Source organism: Nyctereutes procyonoides, unplaced genomic scaffold (assembly GCF_905146905.1).
Source record: "Nyctereutes procyonoides isolate TBG_1078 unplaced genomic scaffold, NYPRO_anot_genome, whole genome shotgun sequence".
Lineage (NCBI taxonomy): Eukaryota > Metazoa > Chordata > Mammalia > Carnivora > Canidae > Nyctereutes > Nyctereutes procyonoides.
Genome location: NW_026575030.1, coordinates 8,011,845 through 8,031,244, shown reverse-complemented (window position 1 = coordinate 8,031,244; position 19,400 = coordinate 8,011,845). Strand labels below are relative to the sequence as shown.

The following is a 19,400-nucleotide window of genomic DNA, read 5'->3' as shown; positions in this document are numbered from 1 at the left end:
CTCCCGCCCGCCCCGCCCGCGGGGACCGCCCTGCGGGCACGTGGCCGCCCGCCAGCCCGCCGGCCCGCCGCCGCTTCTCCGCCCGCACCTCCCCCGCGCCGCGGTCGCGGAGCTGCAGCGCCCCCGCCCCCGCCCCCGCCCCCGCCCCCGCGCCGAGCGCGCCCGCCCACGTCCCGACCTGTGCCCGCGCCTCCCCGCCCTGCCCGAGCGTGCACCCTCCGGGGCCGCCACCGAGCCGGGTCGAGGCCGTGCAGCCCGGTGACTCCCTTCGTCGGAGGGACACCTCAGACCCGCTGCCATTTTATGACCGAGGCTAAGTGGCGGCGAAACGTGCGCAGGTGGTAAGAGGCCAAGATGTCAGGCTGAAAACGGCTTCTTTCTTTTCCTGCCGCGGAAGTGGGGGTGACCCAAGGCAGCGTCCAGGCAGTGTGGTCCTGGCCCTCTGCTGTCCCTTGTCCACGCACAGGGCGGACCTTTGTTCCTTGCCCACAGCCTCAGGTTCCAAGGCCTGGAAGCTGGTGGGGAGCCCTTGGGAGGAACTGCTGAGCTCGCCTTCCTGTGTAGACCTCCTAGGCCCCCAGACACTACCCTGCCCCCGGGAAAGGTGGCCCCCAACACTGACTGCTGCCCCCCCACCCCCATGTGGATGGCATCACAGCACAGCAGTGAGGTGGCTCTAAGGTGAGCATGTTTGGGGTGTCTCTCTAGAGGGGTGTATGCCCATCTGAAGCCCTTTCTCACCTGCACCCTCACAACAGGTGCTGAGTTATTCCCCTCCCTTTACAGGTGAGGAGGTAGGGGCTCTGGTTAGGTGAGGTGCTGTTGGTGTTAAGGTCCCTCATCTTCTGGGAGACTGACTGGGGGTTCCCAGACCCTTGGGACTCCATCTAGAAAATGCCTGGGGGGCATATACCAGCAGCCTCCGATAAAGAGCTTCAGATTACCCCAGGGAGCCTAACTGGGCAGGGGAGATAAGCCCTAGGGAGGGTTATCTGAGCCCTGAGGCCAGACTCAGGGGACTGGGCCCTACTAAATGGACCCCAAAGAGCACAACAGCGGGGTGGGATTGCTGCTGTGAAGGGCCTCTTCTCCCCACTCCCCCTCCCCCCCACCATGGGATCCACCCATGAGCACCTGTGCTTGCTCACCTCCATAGGTTTCCTCCTGCCTAGAATACCCTCTGTCCCCAGCTCTCCACTGCCAGGCCCCAAGGCCCAGATCCTCTCCTGCCTCCTTTAGCTCCACCCTGCCCCACGGGCAACACCCTCTCTGAGTTCCCATGGCAGTTCTCATGGGTCCTTTTTCCATTCCATGCTCAGGGAATACCACATAACGTTCTGGGTGCCAGGGAGCAAGGGACCCAATGCCTGGTCCCTGCCCTTGGACGGTGGGTTGCTGCTGCAGTGGGTTATAAACTGTAGGAAGACAGAACCAGTTCCTAGCTCCCTTTGGCGCCCCCCACCGACTGACACACACACCCACATACACACACACACACACACACACACACACACACACTAGGTGCTCTTTGAATGTCTCTGGCTGGTGGTGATCTCTGAGCATCCTTCCTGCAATGCCAGCAAGCAGCACAAGGAGCCTGAGCTTGAGAAATGGAGGCACTCAGAGATCTTGTGGCATTCTTGGAAAGACCCTTGGATCTATCCAGCAGCCTTCCATAGAGACCTGGAGGGCCTCTCTGTGGGGCTCCCCATGAACTGGAGAAAGATGAAGGCTGACCTGACCGAAGACTAGAGGGGGAAGAATATTCTAAGGGGAGCATGAACTTCTGCAAGAGAACATCCGGAGCCCTCATGGGGACAGGGAGGTAGGCAGGTGAATGCCCTGCTGAAGTCCAAGAGGCCCACCGGCTCTGTTGGCCTCGGTGGCTTGCTGGTCTGTCTCCCCCTGGATTGGGAGTGCCTTGAGTGGAAGCTTATCTGGCAAGGGGTCTCGTGTGGGTGAGGGCTCAAAAAATGTCTCCTGAATACTCTGGGGGCCAAACTTTTGGAAGCAGATGGGCCCCGTCCTGATCTAGGGGAGAGGATGGTGCGTTGACATTGGCTGAGTGCCTTCTCTGTGCCAGCCTCCTGTCTGATCAGGCCAAGGGCAGAGCAGTGAGAACCATCCTTTAAGACATTTGGCAGATCTTGTTACTTCTCTGCTCCGCATGCCACCCCCAACGCCACTCTCCCCTGGTGGCCTCCTCTCTTCCCCTCAAAGAGATTAGGCGGGGTCCTCAGACCAGCCAGCCGGCTGTCCTTGCTGTTCCCTCTGCCTGGACCCTGGGCATCCCTGTGGCCTGGACCCTGGGCATCCCTGTGGCCCTCCCTGCCTCCCTCAGGTACTTGCTGAATACCATCATCTCTGTGAGACCCACCCCATCATCCCTCATCCCTCATCCATGCACCATGTCCTATTTCTTTTCTGTTTTTTAGAAGTGTTTCTCTCCTAACATGCCGTAAACCCACTTTCCTGTTTATTGCATATTAACTGTCCGCTCCCACAGAAATGTGAGCCCCCCCTATGGCAAGGAGTTAGGTCTGTCTCATTCATTTCTGTATTATCAGTGCCTAGAGCAGTGCCTGGCACACAGTTGAGTGAACGCACTCTCATTCTTACCCTTCATCACCAACTTCAGCCTCTCTGGGAAGCTTCCCCCCTGGCTCTTGACCATCTCTGCTATCCTTGCCTGCCCCAGAGCTGGCGTGGTGCTGGGACAGAGGATGTGCCCAGTGCATGCACTGCTGGATGTCTGGGCCTAGGGTTGCCAAATATTGTCTTTATGGAGCCGCTGGTGTCAGCCTCCTGAGATTGCCCCTTTTTCTGGAGACAAGGCTAGCCCTTTGGCGAAGAAGACAAGAGTATCCAGGAAGAAAATATAGGTTCATCTCCTCCTTGGGCCAGAGAGGAGAGGAACCGTTGTGCACTCTCAGCTTCTTGGATTGATCCAGCATTTATAGGCTAGGACAGAACACATCCATTTCCAGAATAAACACCCTCATTGACTATGAGGAGATGGCCACGAGAAGCCATGTGCCCATGTACTCTGACAGCTGGGAGCCAGGCTGCCTGGATCTAGTACTGCTGGGGCCCCGGAGGGTGCACTGATAACGAGGCTGCAGTCCCGGCAGGTGATCCTGGTGGGGCAAATGGAGGAGTTTCCCTGCCACTGTGGTGACCTCGTGGGTAGAAGCCTGTTGGAACCACCCAGAGCTGAGGTGGCAGCGGTCTGTGGGAATAGTCTGTGGGGACGAGCCACCGAGTGGGGAGGCAGGCTGGCTAAAGTGTGATTGGGGCCTGGGATTGGAGTTACAAACTCTGTCTTCACTTGGCACCTTATTTTGAACCAGTGTTATATGATGTGATAAGGTTTGGCTTCCTGGGCACTGGGCCTCCTGCACCCCAGAGCTCGGTACTCTGGCATAAGGCTGCCCTTCTTTCAGTCCTCTGTTGAAACTCTGAGGAATCTCTGGGTGGCTCAGCAGTTTAGCACCTGCCTTCGGCTCAGGGCGTAATCCTGGAGTCTAGGGCTCCAGTCCCACATCGGGCTCCCTGCATGGAGCCTGCTTCGCCCTCTGCCTGTGCCTCTGCCTCTGTGTGTGTGTGTATCTCATGAATAAATAAGTAAAATCTTAAAAAAAAAAAAAAGAGAGAGAGAGAGAGAAAGAAAAGAAACATGAGCTCTCCCAAGAGGAAGAACTCTCTGAGCTCATTGGAATGAACTGTGGATCCACAGGAGATTTAACCGTGACCAGCACAACAGTGTGGAGAAGGTTCTAAAGGCAAGTGCTAAAAGGTGGGTGTGGATAAGGGACTGGGGATGGGGTGGGCAGGAGCAACCATTCCCCTAAGGGAGCTCACTAGCACATAGCAGGTACTTAACTCTGTGTAAGATCCGGTGTCTCGGCTTGTGACTAGACCACCGGTGGCAATGAGAATGTAGGAAGCTGGCCCAGTACCTCCGGGGAGCATTTAATGAGCCCAGAAGCGGGTCTTCCCTGTTGGTCCATGGTAGCATCACATCGTCTTTAAGTTGGGGGAGTTTGCAAAGGCACACAACTAGAGAAGTCTGGGTTTCAGGACCTTGCTCCAACTGTGGTGCATGTGATGGCCTCAGGGCGTGGTTTAGGATTGCAGTCTCTCCTGCCCCAGCCAGCCTTAATGAATCAGAAGTGCATGTTAACAAGAATCCACAAGAAATAATGTGCACATTCTAGTTTGAGAAGCACTGGTCTGAGGTCCAAATGAAACCAGCAACTCCTTGAGCACCTGGGCTACGGCTGATGATCAGAAGTCTGTACAGGACTACACTCACCCTACTGGGGTGGCATTTTAACACTCTACCCTTTGCTTTCTCAGAGGTTCTTATGAGCCAAACAGCCTGACTCTATCTGCTTCTGAATTTTTATGAATAGGAAGTCAATGACTGTCCTTCACGACACTCCATGCCTGTTCTACAGAGCTCTGAGAAGAGAAATGTTAGTGTGCTTACTCCTTTCCAGGGACTAACCTTATTTCTCTTCTTACCGTGGTGACTCGGATACTCAGACCCATATTCATGACTATATTATCCTCCCTGAATATATTTAAGTTCTACTTTATTTCCCTCCAGTCCATGATCTTATGTGTGTCAGGTTTACAATTAGTGTTGTCGCTCAACTTTTCACTATAAGCTATCTTAAGTTGCTTTTGGAAAAAGCCAATTGTGTAAGCAAACTAAATAGGAAACATCGGTGTGCGACAGTGGCCAATTCTCTCTTGCCCCTCGGCGGCCATCACCCTTTCATGGCAAGAGCAGGGTCGTGGCATATCCTCTGCTGGAATTTTGAGAAGAGGACCGAGGGGTAGGGAGAAGGACATGCCCTTGCACTCCAGCAGGCGTTGTGGAGGAAGGGAAATCCAACCAGATAGGGGTAGCCAGGGGGGAAATCATGATGGGGTGCTCACACCCTGCCCCTCCCCTTTACCCTATGTCTATCTGCATGTCTCACCTGATCCGGTGTGCAAGGTATTGTCCTTCATGCCGGGGGATTCTCCACAGGCTGGGGTGGAGGGATCCTGCTCACCAGAGGCCTCCGCTGCCATCTCAGCATGCGCTGCTCCTTCTGCTGGGTCCCCAGGCAGGTGGTCTGTGCCCAGCTCACTTGGTGCAGGGTGTGGGCGGAGGAGACAGTCAGCTGAGGCCGCTCTGGGACAGAGGAGTCACAGCTCCGCAGGGCAGAGGTGGGGTCACTGACCTCAGGCACGTCTACAAACAGGCTGGTCAGCAGCTGAGATAAGCCCTCCCCCCCCCCCCATGTGTTTCAACCTGCTTGGTTCTGTTCTGGGAGCCTTGGCTCTCCGGGAAGGGTTGGGGAAGGGAAGTGACATTTGTTGAGGTCCCACCTTGAGGCCAGCACTGTGCCACATTTAAATCAGCCCCCTGGGACGCCTGGGGGGGCTCAGTGGTTGAGCATCTGCCTTCAGCTCAGGGCCTGATCCTGGAGACCCGGGATTGAGTCCCGCATCAGACTCCCTGTGAGGAGTCTGTTTCCTCCTCTGCCTGTGTCTCTGCCTCTCTGTGTGGATCTCATGAATAAATAAATAAAACCTTTAAAAAATTAAAAAATAAATCAGCCCCCCCAAGCCTCCCTGGCCCCTGCGAGGTAAATGGGATCAGCTCCATTTTTCAGATGGGGAAAGTGACCTGCTTGGCCTCATGCACGGAGCAAGTGGCAGAGCTGGGATTTGAACCAGGTCTGCCTGGCTCCTAGGCCTTTCTGCTGTGGTTGCCTCGCTAAGTGGAAGGCTCCTGTGACCCCCGTTAGTGCCAAGGACTGGGGCCGGCGTGATGCAAGGGAGGAACAGAGGCAGTCTGCGTGGTGTGACCAGAGGGGACACGAGCTGGGGAGCGGGGTTCCCTCCCTAGCACTCCTCACAGTGCCTGCGTGCCGAGCCTAATGAGGTTCGTCAGCTGTCCGCAGCCTCCACGTCAGTGGCAGCCCCACGACTCTGTTCACTTGAGATTTGCCTCGTCCGGAGCAGGTCTGTGGACTGCCAGGTAGGCCTCTAAGAGCCTGCTTGTATCTGGAGTAGGGCCGGTTTCACTGACCTGCCAGCCAGTGTTGAAGGTTTGCTGGGCCCTGGTGGCATGCAAAAAGCAGGGTCCCTGCAGAAAAGGATAACCTTATGGTGGATAATGGTGTAAGAGCTGTGATCTGTGCCAAGGGCCAGGAGCCACGGTCAGCGGGGCACAGGGTCTCCCAGGAGGAGGAGGGGGCCCTGTTGGGGCTCTGGAGGCATCCGTAGGGTAAAGAAACACACTGACCTGGGTTCAGATGTGATCTCCCCACAGAACCTGGATCCCCTCAGCTATAATCTGAGAGAATATACTGCCTCAGGTAGTGTGAGAATTAAGTGACAAATTGTCAGGAAGTGCCTGGCACTTAGTAGGTGTTCATTAAAATACTGCCAGCCAATCTGAGAGGAAAAGAAAGGGGTTCAGGGGGAGGAAGACAGACCACTGAAAAAAGCCAGTTCCATAAGTCTTCCCCCTTGGAAAAGTCTTCTTTGTTGTCCTGTGTCCTCCTTCCCCGAGAAACGCTCAGGAAACTCTTTCTGCTCTGACCAGTGGGCAATGAATGCCCGCCACCCCTCCCCTGTCCCCTGTCCCAGAGGTCTGCAGGTGCCATGGCACCCTAGTCTGGGAGTCAAGAGACTTGGCCATGGAGCTGACCATCAAATCTCTGCCTTGCTGGGCCTCCTACACCTTTCAGCTCAACATATCTGTGAAATGGGATGATGAAGCAAGAGCAGAAGTGCAGGTGGTACAATGAGACTTGAACTCATGTTAATCCCCTGCCTCCCCTCATCCAGATTCCCCTGGCTCCTTGTCCTTTGCCACAATCAATCCCCTAGGCCTAGGCCAACAGTGGGACTGCCACCTGCAGGCCCTACCTACCCCTATCTAGAAGCAGAGTAGAAAACAAACAAACAAACAAAAAAAAATAGAAGCAGAGTAGAAGGTGGGTTGGAAAGAGTCCTAGGACCCCAGCTGGGTGCGCTCTGTCCTTTGGCCTGGCCCTGGGCTAGAGGGCCTGATTTGGTGGCTGCCAGGCCCAGTCTCTCCTGCACTCTCCCATCCAGGATCACAGTCTTCCTGAAGTTCCAGAAACCCTCATTCTCCCTGGGTGTAAGGGAGGATGGGACCCCTGTCTCTCTACTTCTGCTTCAGGCCCATCTGGCTGCTCTGATTCTGGAAGTTGCTCTGTGAGGCCTGCAGCCTCCTGGGCATGTTCTCCACTTTTGCTGGGTGCATGAGGATCCCAGCTCCCCTGGGTTCTGGTCCTTGCTCTGCTGCAGCCGCTGTGACCTTGGCTGAGACCTTTCCCCTTGTCAGACCTCCATTTTCCCAGTGGTGAAATGCAGTGGGTTACAAACGCCTTTGTGAGGGCCTAGATCAAGGGTGGGCCTCTATGCCCCACCCTCCCCTTATCCAGAGCAGCTGCCCTCTTAACTATCTGTAGGTGGGATCAAGTTGACCATCCCTGTGTCAGATATTCCAAAAGTCCGTCCCCTCCACATCTAAGATTCCTGATTGGTTAAATTAGGGCCACTGAAGAGTAGGGGAGGATTGGAGGTGTCAAGGCTCAGCCTTCCCCAGGAAACTGGAATTTCGGGTGGCCACAGCCAGAGGCAGGAGACCGTAGCTCCTGAGAAGGGTTCAGGGTCAGCAGGTGATGGGGGAGGGAAGGTGCAGGCCCACCAGAGACATTTTGTGCGGGAGGGGGGCTGGGGATGGGGCAGGGACTCTGGGTGCCCTTTTGACGTGAAGCCCACAGGGCCACATCTCTCCTGGTGCCCTTTCCTGGAATGCAGAGACGCCTGAATGAAATAATTGGCTACAAGATACACGTTTGTGGTGCTTATGCAAATTTATGTAAATAGAATGCAAATGCAGCTGGCCTTAGGCTGGGGGCCCTGAGATAGAGGCTGGTGGGGGATGGGGTGCCCCCGTCACTTCTGACTTTGCCTAAGGCTCCTGAGGACTTCACAGGGAGCAGCCCACCGCTTTCCCTCTGCTCTGCAGGGTATGCAGGAGACCAGCAGGGATCGGCTGTCCCCATGCCCAGGCCCCACTGTGCAGGAATACACCAGGGGGAACTGAGGGGACACAGAGACGTAGATTCCAGGAACAGACGGCCTGGTCTGGCTCCACAGGAAGGGACAGAATTCAGCCAGCCCAATGCTGACTCCACTCCTCTCCCCACGACGGCCAGCTCCAGTGCTGCACCCCCACCTCCAGAACTAAATGCCCTGCTGTGTGTGTTCGTGGGGGCATGTGGCCGCGTGGACCCTCCAGACCCATGCAGCGGGACCCAGGCCCACTTAACATGCAAGCCCCAGGGCACTCGTCCATTCCCAGACCCAGCGCCTGGCGCGTGGCAGGTGCTCTGCAACTGTTCTCACAGAGGCCTGAAAGTTACCTTTAAGGTGGGTACTTGAAGTTTACGTCAGCTACCTGGGTACTTGCTGTTCTTAAGTCAGCCAGTGTCCAGGCCAGACCACACCCTGGAGGTTTCTTGCTGTAGAGCAAGGATGTTCTAGTAGCTGCTCATTCCCCTCGGGTGGGAAATGAGGCGGCCTCAGAACTGGGCACAGAGATCCCCTCTGGACCTGGAGAGCATTGGCCTGAAAACTCAGTTCCCACAGCTTGAGCTGCAACACCCCAGCCCCCACCCCGATCCACCCTTCCATTCCAGGGAATCACGTTGGCACAGGCATGACCAGTGCAATGGCACAGTCAGACCGAGGTGTGTGTGAGCCCAGAGGGCTGGACTTGGGTTAATTACAAGCTTTGTGGGGCATTTTGCCCAGGGATGCTTGGGCCTGGTTGTGCTGTGGGCCATTGGGGATCCTGTTCCCCCTGAAGTGGAGGCATTAGTGGTTTCTGTGGAAAGAGCCAGGCCTGCACAAGTGGGCATATGGCCACCTCAGGTGGTCATTGCAACATGGTGGCAAGACCAGACACTGGAGGAGGGGCCTTAGTCGGGAGCCCTTGCAGGTGGTCTCCTGGGAAACCCTTTAAAAAAAACAGTGGTAGGGGTGGGACAGGTACCTTTGGGTAGATGGTGGTAGGGACTTATACTATAATGATTGCAGCCAAAAAAGCAAGGGTGCTCTCTTTTGGGGGTCACAGGACAATAGGTTGGGAGACCTACATACTCCAGCCTGGTCTCTGGCCTGGGGCCTGGCCAGTCACAGTATGGTGACCCCGACTGAGGACAGTGTGGTGGCGGCAGAAGAAATAGCCAGAGCTGTCAGGGGCCAGACATCCTGATGGCACTGGTGACAGTGCAGAGTCTCTAGGCCCAGGAAGCCAGTTTCCTTTTCCCATCAACCTGGGAGCCCTGGGATTTCTTCCCACGCAGCAGTTACTTCCGAATGTGACTGGTTCTCCAGGTGAAATTAAGACACAACTTTTCACTCTCCCAGGCTTATCATGCAGGGACCAGATAAAATTTCGGGTAAAATATGATGCCAGGCCCCACGGCAGAGGCTCAAGTCCTTGGTAGAGGACAAAGGGGAGCCGGTGGCGGTGTGGTGAGCCTGGCTGCGGGGCAGCGCCAGGCTTCCTGCCCAATCAGGGCCGGGGTGGGGGAGGCCTGGGCACTTAGGCAGCAGGGGAGGCCCAGTTGGTTTCCCAGACCATTAGCGAGGCAAGCAGCTACTGAAAAATTAACCACAGGGCTCGGTAATGCACTTTGGAGAGGAGCATCCCCTCAGGTGCTCAAATGCGTGCTGTTGACCCGAGAGGTGGCCTGGAGGCAGGCAGGGCATTTTGGAAAAAAGGAGAAGAGAGAGGCATGGAGCCTGCCCCACACATTCCTCCTCCAGTGTGTTTGAGGCAGTGACCCCCATGAGGTGTCTCTTGCACGGTCCCCACTTGGGGTTCCCACCATTGAGTCTACTCCAAGGCTTTGCCCTCTCTCCTTGAGGGCGTCTCACTGTGGCACCTGCTCAGAGCAGGACCTCATTTCCCTATCAGTCCCAAAGGCACTTTCTTGTAACAGAAGTCTGGTCTCAAACACTGCTGCACAGAGGTCCTACTTGAGCCTGGGCAGGAGACCTTGCTGGGCCAAGAAGACTCCCGAGTTCCTTCTGCCTGACTTGGGGCCTGCTCCCCTGCCAGCTGCTATCCTGTTGTGGAACACTCGCTGGTTGCAGGCTCTCCACTTCCATTGCCTCTGACGTCTTTGGTCTTCCATCTGCCTGTGTCTCCGATGAGAACACTGATCCTCTAACAAGAGGAATCAAACCAAGTTGTGCGGTGGACAGTGTTTTAGGGGCAACTCAGCTCAGTGTAGTGGGAGTGGGAGTCTGGCCTCGATCCGTTTCTTGCTACGGTGATGGCACTTGAGTAGATTTCTCCCAGGCTCAGGGTGTCTCCTTTCGGTTGGCAAATACTCATTTTTGAAAGCTTTTATTGGGTGTCTGATTTGTCAGATGGCTACAATGCAAAGGCTTTCCAGCATTTGTGCAGGGTTGTACAGCCTGACCCAGTACATACACACTTAAATATAGATCATCGATCCCTAACTGAAACAAAAGCGTTAAGAGACGGGACTTACCTTTGTGACACGTGGTAATATCTGATATTTTAAATTTAATTCTATTCCATTTCATTAAAGGAAAAAAAGCTTGTCGGCCCAATTCTCTAATAAAGCTGTAAACTCAAATTTGCAAACGCTGGCTGGCGGCCACATGTGCAGGGTCAGGATGTGGTGCCGCCAGTGCATGGTGGTTGCAATCTGGTGGGTTGTGGCCTCTGGGGATCTGTACACTGAGGCCCCAGTAAGTGAGAAACACGTGGAGGATGGTCCCAGCCACACACCCTCTGGAGCAAGTACTAGAGGGCGATGCTGGGGTCAGAGATCTACTCTGCATCCAGCAGGGACCAGACTTCCCTAATCCCTCCCCCACCCCATGTGCCCTTGATTTAGTCATCTCCATCTCCCTGCTCCCATTTCCTTCTCCTAGCACTGAGCTTACAGTTGAAAACATTCACGGAGCTTTGCAGCTTGGACATTCTGGGACGGCCCCTACTTACACTTGGCTTCCCAGTCGGTAAAATCCTGCTTCTTAGAGACCAGAGCCAGGGAGAGTAGAGCCACCAGAGGCCCAGTGGGACGCAGCAGGGCTGGGGGGGTTGGGTGGGGTGGGAGGAGGAGGACAGGGAAGGAGGGTGGTGGGAGAGGGGAGGGGCCTGAGGCTTCTTCCTGTTGCTCTGAGCACTCTAGGAAGCTTTGCAGGTGTAAAACCTGCCTGCTGGGGAGGAGTCTCCATGCTACTAGCTCTGCTCCTTTTTGCCAGGCCTTCTGCAACCCTTTAGACATCGACCTTCAGGATGCAGGAATGCAGAAGCCGGTTATGTCCCTAAATCATAAGCTGGGGCCTGAGCTTCAGATCAGCTCACCCTGCTCTTCTGAAAGCTCTTCACCACTTAGAGATCCATCTCTTTTCTTTTGGTACATGAGAATGTTTCTTTAATGAGAAGAATTACCTTATTTTTAGAGACAGGCAATAATTTGAACCACCTGGGCTAGGAGGAAGCAAAACTTCTCTGAGAGAGAGAGAGAGAGAGAGAGAGAGAGAGAGAGAGAGAGAGATCTGCTCCTTTGGGACCTAGTTTGCCACAAAAGGCAAACTCCCCTCTAACCCTACCCCCTGGGGCAGAGGGACCAGACTCATGGGAGATAAATTGTCCCATCTTTTATTTAAAAGGGGTTTTTGTGTGTGTGTTTTTTTTAAAGATTTTATTTATTCATGAAAGACACAGAGAGAGGCAGAGACACAGGCAGAGGGAGAAGCAGGCTCCACGCAGGGAGCCTGATATGGGACTTGATCCTGGGACTCCAGGATCACGCCCAGGCCCAAAGGGAGGCACTTAAGCACTGAGCCACCCAGGCATCCCTTAAAAGGGATTCTGAATTTCAGGCAACCTGGAAGGGAAGGGTGAGAAGTCAGTGCTCCAAGCTGGATAGGAGGAAGATCTGGAAAAAAAGGGATCCCTGAAACAAGGTGGGACCTAGGAGCTTCTTTCTACAAAGTGCACTGTGAGACATTCTGCTACAAGTTTTTCCAGCCCCACATGTCGGTAATGCACCAGTGTTCCCAGACCTCACTGAGTGCCTGTCTGGAATGCCTGCCTTTGGAGCTACTTTTGGGGGGCAGGTTTTTTGGAGGCTCAGGAAAGAGAGCAGGCTATGTGTGTCCCTGAGGCCTGAGGACACAGAAACTGAGGCGAATAAGCCCCAGTGATGGCTGAGGGCAGGCTGCTGGGTGGACTGGCCAGGAAAACATGAGCCTCTAAACATCCAAGAAGCCCTGGTCCCTGAACAATCAGGTGGCCCACCTCTGGCTTTGTGGCTGTGTCTCTAGTCAGTCTTTTAAAGTGGCCATGCCTCTTGCTGCCTCCCACAGAATAGCCTGCCATCGTTCTTTGCTCACTGTTTGCTAACTCTGCCTACGTGTTTTCTTTCTTTAAAAAAAATGTATTTATTTATTTGAGAGAGAGACAAAGTACAGTGTAAGGGTCAGAGGGAAAGGAGAGAGAAGATTCCCTGCTGAGCACGGAGCCCATACAGGGGCCAATGTCATGACCCTGAGATCACGGACCTGAGCCGAAACTAAGAGTTGGGTGCTCAACCAACTGCACCACCCAGGTTCCCCTGCCTCCGTGTTTCCTTTAGGCTGGGAAATCAGTAAGGAGAAAGCAAGATCTCCCTGCAAGAAGCTCCCACTCCTGTTTTGCCTTAGGGTCCTTTCTCCTTGAAAGACAAATAATGAGAGGTCCACGACCCTTACATGTACCAAACTCTGTCATGTGTGTCCTAATATATATAAAGGGTCTCATCAAAGACTACTGGCCAACTCATGAGCTAGGCCCATTACTATCACCCTCATTTTGTAATTGAAGAAAACAAGGCATTCCAGAATGCATGGGCTTACCCACTCTCCCTAGTAAATAGCTCTCAAATTGCCCCCTGGAGTGTGTTTCTTGAATCATTTCTGATTAACCCAGTGGTTCTCATTCCCCGCCACCCCCCCAACGGGTGTGTGTGTGTGTGTGTGTGTGTGTGTGTGTGTGTGTTTATTTGGCAATGTCTGGAGATAATTTTGGTTGTCTTGACTGGGAGGGTGTTACCAGTGTCTAGTGGGTAGAGGCCAGAGATGCTGCAATGCCCAGGACAGACCCTCCACAACAAAGATATGTCCTCTTATAGACATCCATGGGTGGAGAAACCCTGGATTAACCAAAGCCCCCCTACTGCTGTCTGAGAGAATTCCTCGTTCGATTGTTTCTGCTTTAGCGTTTCTCCTCACTCCATGGCAGGTTCCCTCTCTCCTGCCTGAGATTCTACTCAGCACCCCGGAAGCCCTCCTTGGTGGCAGCACACTGCCTTCCTGCCATCTCTTGGCTCTCCTCAGATCCCCAGGGCTTGTTTCTCAGCCTGGAGTCTCCACTAAGGGCAGAGCCTCAGGCCTGCTGTGTATGCATGTGTTATTTGGGATGGGAGCCCAGGGAGCTGAGTGGGGATATGAGGAGGAAAAGCCAAATCAAGGGTACATTGTTGACTTGGTCTCCCGTCTGTTGGAAGCCCCTGAGGAGTATGTCTGCTTGTGCCCTGCCACCCCCATGCTATGGCCCAGGGCTGCTCTGAGGATCCCTAAGTGCCCTCTGCCTCTGGACTGTGCATGCCTGCTTGTGGGGTAGGCTCTCCTGGTGACTCATGTCATGGTGTCGGGGAAGCCCTGAGAGAGGAGAGGGAGTGAACACCTGCAGGGGGTAGGCCAGCACAGCTGTGCTCCAAAGAGAGGCTGAGTGGCTATGAGATGGGCACTAGAGGTGCAGAAAGGGACAGACCCTGTGGGCCAGCGCTGGGACCCCCACCACACAATTCCCAGACACTGAAGCAGGCCTACACAACCTCCCTGCCCTTAGGCGCATCATTACCTGGCTGAGGGAAAAGATAAAATTGTTCTAAAGAGTTGGTAAGGCCAGAAGACCCTGCATAATCCAGTTTCACAGCCACTTATCAATGGTGATGATGTCAGAGCCGGAAGGAATTTCAAGGAGTCTTATTTTAGTCTAACCTTCTCATTTAGAGATGAAAAGATTGAGGTTCATTTATTCATTCAGTCAACAGCTATGCCATCTTTGTTATAGAGGAGTTAAGTGACCTCTGAAGGTGGCCGATGTATTCAGTGATTCACCGTGAGGTCCTGGAGGGGTCCAATGAGGGGGTCCCAGAGGACGGGCTGGGAGAGTGACAGCCCCTCTGCTGGACAGTGATTCCCTGCTATTTTGGACACAGCCAGGGAGACCTGGGGCCCTTGTTAGAGTCTTTGCCCATCTCCCCCAGTTGTTAATGGGTATTGATCTGCAAACAAATGCTTAAGTGCAAGAGAAGAGGGCTCTGTTTACAGAACAGGCATCAATTCTTATAGAATTTAGAGTCCTAAGGTAATATGAATACTCTGATCTGCACTTCTGGTTCTGTTTAACCTTGGATGATTTGTTTTTCCTCTCTCTGGGGAGTTTCCCCAAGTTTTTAACCCAGCCAGAGTCTTACAGGAGAGCTGATTGGTTGAATGCATGAACCAACCCATAAAATGATCGGTGGAAGCAGCCTTGGGGTTAATGCTCTCCACTCTCTTGTTTAAAGATGAGAAAACTAGGCCAAGGGAGGGGGAGAACAAAATGCCCTCCAAACACCCACAAGCAAATAAAGGTGGCTGATGTTTAACCAGTATGAGGTGATGAGTGTTAGGACAGACATGTGTGCCAGGAACGCAAGCGGTAAGAGGCGTGATGCAATTTGTCCAGGCTGCTTGGGACGGGGTGGTGGTGGGAAACTGGGCAAAAAACAGCCTTAAATCTCCCCAGATGCCACAGAGGGATCTGCCCCACTGTATTTCCTTCTTCCTTCCCTCCATGCACCTCCCCACCCCCGCCCCTATCATGGTTCTGCACTGCCCACGATAGACCTGGGCTCTGAACATCTAAAGCGGAATATGGGCCCTCACAGCATCTAGGGAGGCTGAAGAAAAAAGCAGAGACCATGGGCTGCCAAGAAGAGAGCTAAGGTCATGTGACAGGACACTGTGGTCATCAGTGTGGACACCAGGTGCCACCACTGGCCCACTTCTGCTGTTGGGGTCAGTGATGCCACCTCAGGCAGGAGGCCTTCTGCCCTGACCTGCTTCTGGGTGTCATTCACTCTAGGCCTAAATTGCTGGTAGGAGCATCCATTGTCTGAACTTGAGGCACCTGCTGCTGTCCAGCTGCCCAGGCTAAGGAGAGCACATTCAGACCCCTGAAGCTCTTCTGCAGGAGGTAGGGCCACCCCTCCTCAGGACTCACCCAGCAGCCGATTCCTGGCACATAGGGAGGTGGTCCAGATACGAGGTCCATCCTACTGTGCATTCTGTCCATTCCTGGCCTCCCTATCCCCACCTGTGTGGGCCGTGATCCAGGCCTCACAGAGCTCCCAGCCCATGATAAGGCAGCTTGATTCCCCAGGAGACACCAGCATGGTCACTGGGCTGGTCTCTTTCATTCTGGAAGTGCTGGAGAGGGGAGGGTGGCCCAGTGCATCTCCAGAGAGTGTCTCAATGGGTGCTCTCACCTTGGTGCTCTGAAGCATCCAGAAGTGGCCAGGACCAAAAAGAATTTCATGAGGAAAGAAGGACATGCTACAAAGTAGGGGAGAGCTCACTCCACCCACAAACCCTCCAATGAACCTTTGAGGAACCCTAGATCACTGGAGGGCCTGAAATATCATACAGTGCCTTCTCTTCCTCTGTGCTGAATAAGACCATCACAAATGGTGTCGAATGATGTGTATGGATTTGCACCTTGCTTTTCCCCTCTTAGCACTGAGTACTGGAGCTAGCTCCATATATTAGGGCAGTAAAACTCTCGCTCTTTGTGATGGCTGCAAAATATGCCTTATTTATTTATCTCCTTTTTGATGGAAAGTTCAATGATTTCCATCCTTTGCTTTTACAAACAATGTTTATGGGTTCCTTGGGTTTTGTTTGTTTGTTTGTTTGTTTTGTACCTATATGTGACTCTATCTGCAGGATGAATTCCTAGGAATAGATTGCATGGATCAAGTGGTATGCACATTTGAAATGTTGCTAGATATAGCCAAATGGCTCTTGAGTAGAGGTTGTATCAGTGTGCATGCCCGAGAGCAACACACAAGAATGAGAGCACTTGTCCCACACCAGGGGTATTTGGAATGTGGATGAGGTAGGGAAGGTAGAGTAAGTTTGCTAGTGCTCCTCAGACCCTACCAAAATGGCATTGTCCTGTGTTTGCCTGGGGAAATATTTCATAATTCTTTGGCTGCATTATAAATGCTAATTTTCTGAATGCAAGCTGTTTTGTCAGGGCTTTTCCTTCCCGATGTCAGAATTGGTCTGGAGGGCCTCTGTTAGCCCTCAAGGTGAAGGCTGTCAGGGTGATGGAGAGAAAGCAGAACTTTCCTCTGGCCATCCAGGTCTTGTATTTAAAGTTGATTGGCCCTGTGGCAAGCTTATTGCTCAGCCAACAGGAAATAGCAGTAGAAATAGGCAGGTGATGCCACAACCTCCCCTTGCTCACTAGCTCCATCTGCCAACCCATGTAGCCACATATGTACATATGCATGCATGCATGCACCCTTACATGCATCCAGCCATGCATGCCTGCAGCCACACATGCAACCATGCAGCACCTGGTCTGGGTTAAGCACTGTCCTGTGTGCTTGGAGAGCCAGGAGGGGAGGGGAAGAGGAGAGGAGATAGAAATGGAAATGCAAACAACCCTGTCATGTCTTCTGTGCTGACATGGAGGAAAGTTGGTTCCAATAGATCCCACTTATTGAAGATCCACAGTATGCTGGGCCCTTGCTAGGTACATGGGATGCAGAAATGGTGAAAAAGTTGCCATCTCTCTCCTAAGGAGAGATCAGGGTCTCCTAGGAAGGAAGGACAATCGGCTAAAGACCATTATCAGGGAAATGTACTCCACGCTGTGGGAGCACTAAAGAAAGGAATAAGTTCTTGCTGGTGGCGAAAGAATGTCATATTATTTTATCTGCCTTAAATCAGACTAACCTAGCTGCAAGTCCCCATTTATCAGGATAGATGAGAAATCCCATCTGTCGTGCTTGGGGCAGGCCTCAGCCAGGGTGGAGACTCAGGAGAAAGCCTTCTGGTCTTCCACTCCCGTTGGTTACTCTGCTAAATTCCCATTCCAGCAGGTGTGGTCCCTCTGCTTCCATGCAGGCTGAAGCTGGAGGTCTTTACCAAGGTCGGGAGCCTCAGGATTTAAGGTCAGTCTCCCTCAGCATCTCCTATGTGAGGCTTGCCTATCTTACTTGCTGTGTGACCTTGGGCAGGTAATTTTACCTCTTTAAGCTCCACTTTCTGTTTATGTAAGTGGAGGGCAATAACCATACTCATCTCTAGGGTATTGTAAAGATTAAGTAAGCTATGCAAATGAAGAGCTTAGCATAGGATCTGACACATCATACATGCAGAGGAAACACTAGCCATTATTATTATATTTCTATGAGGCAGGTGGGGGTGGGTGGAAAGAACTGATGATGTTTGAACGTCTACTTTACAAAGACCTAATGTGTAATTCAGGACCCAGACCAAATGGGAAGATCTCCTGTTGATCCCTTATTTCATTTTAGCTTAGACTTGGCCCACCCCTCTATAGGCATCTTATACCCTGGAATGGATGCTGTGTGTGTGTGGGGGGGGTTGTACCCTTCGGACAGAGGCACTTGCTTCCTCAGCCACCATGAGTAGGGGCTGCAATGGTACAGTGGAGCAGCTCTCTCTGGCAATTGCCTTCAGCAAGAGGCAGCTGGCTTGCGCAAGCCCACAACCTCACTGGGAGCAGCCCACGTTCTAGGGGATGAAAGTGGGCCAGTCCTCTTGCCTCAGTCTAGAAAACTCTGAAGGGCCATCCAAGCTCAGAGCTCCTCACAGGGCTGGCTGAGGACTCTGTTGTGACTGCATCTCAGTTTCACTCTGCCCTCGGCCCAGTCTTGCTTACATCAGCTCCCTTCCACATGTCAACCTCTGGCATGCAGACCCAACCAAAGACACACCTCACATGTTCTCTCCTTGGCTATCAGTTTCCCCCAGTAACACTGGGGAACTTCATGAGGGCAGGAACTATACCGCCACTGTCCATGGCACATGGCATAGAACAACACAGCACATTAAGGTTAGTTCAGGTGCTGTCAGAACCCACTGGAGAACATGCCCACAGAAGAGGATCGCCTTCCAGGGGGTGGCATTTTCTAAGCTGAGTCCAGTGCCAACCTCATGTGTACCAACTTGACTAGCCAGCTAAGTACAGAGGATTCAGCTCAGGTGAGGAGCTCCAGGAATGGTACCCATTGGGTGCTGCAGGTTCCTGAAGAGGGTGGTGATTCCAAGCTCCTGGTGCCTTCTAAGCTGCAACATGGTAGATGAGAATTCACAGGTCAAGAAGCATGGACAGTCGATTCCACAGTGAAAAGTTTGGTCATGTGGAGGGAGGCAGGCTGACCCTAGAGTGTCCCACCTTTTAAGTGGTAAGATTGGCACGTGGTTATCTCCAGTGCAGCTTCTGGTAAAGGATGTGTGGGACGGTGGGTGAAACCTTTGCAAACACACCTCTGGAGCTGAGGAGAAGTTCAGGGACAGTTGGACTCACAGATTGAATGGGCATAGGGGTAGAGATAAAAGCCAAAACTCAGGAAGCCAACTGGATAAATTTGAGTGAGGGGAGAAGCCTGAAGATCCAACCTGGGGTGAGGAGATGGGGGAAGAGTGTGATGCTGGCCAAGAAGGGAGGGCTGAGGAGAAGAGGGACAGAGGAGGACAGCCAAGGGGGTGTCCAAAGTCAGAAGGGTCAAACTTTGTTTGTATGTCAAGGGGCTGAAGCCAAGGAGAGCAGGGGTTTGATCTGGGGAGGCCTCCGGTGGCCTTTGGAAGGCTGGCTAGGGCAGTGATTGAGAGCACAGGTTTTAAAATCAGAGCTGGGTTCAGCTTGTATCTTCTTTACTTGCTGCCTGTGTGACCTGAGCAAATCATCTAACCTCTCTGCTCTCTGTTCGAGACCAATACACTCACGCAGAGTAAAGGACCCAGAGCTGAGAGAGCAGTTGGCACAGAACCTTGCTGTGGGGAGTGGAAGCCACTGGCAGGTGGCATTACTGCAGGTAGAGCAGCTTCTGGGGAGGGTGGTGGTGGGGAGGTGAGGATACTTTAAAGAGGACCAGGGTGAGAAGGGCTCTGTGGGGCTGGGGGCTTCGTTTACAGCTGAGGAAGGGGCACAGGAGAGGGTAGAGCTGAAGATTCAAAGG

The 19,400-nt window shown here is 53.3% G+C and overlaps 1 protein-coding gene across 2 annotated transcripts in view; it reads right to left on the bottom strand.

Moving 5' to 3' along the window:
- STEAP3 (STEAP3 metalloreductase) overlaps positions 1–5,166 on the bottom strand; it is a 49,622-nt gene extending 44,456 nt beyond the window's left edge. Inside the window, exon 1 of one of the 2 annotated variants that reach the window (XM_055316327.1) lies at positions 4,992–5,166. In XM_055316327.1, coding sequence (XP_055172302.1) covers positions 4,992–5,085 — 94 coding nt within the window. In that variant the 5' untranslated portion in view covers positions 5,086–5,166. Of the gene's footprint in view, positions 1–3,959; positions 3,980–4,991 lie in introns of those variants that run through there. The other variant, XM_055316328.1, reaches the window with a different exon arrangement.
- Between the last annotated feature and the right edge of the window lie 14,234 nt (positions 5,167–19,400).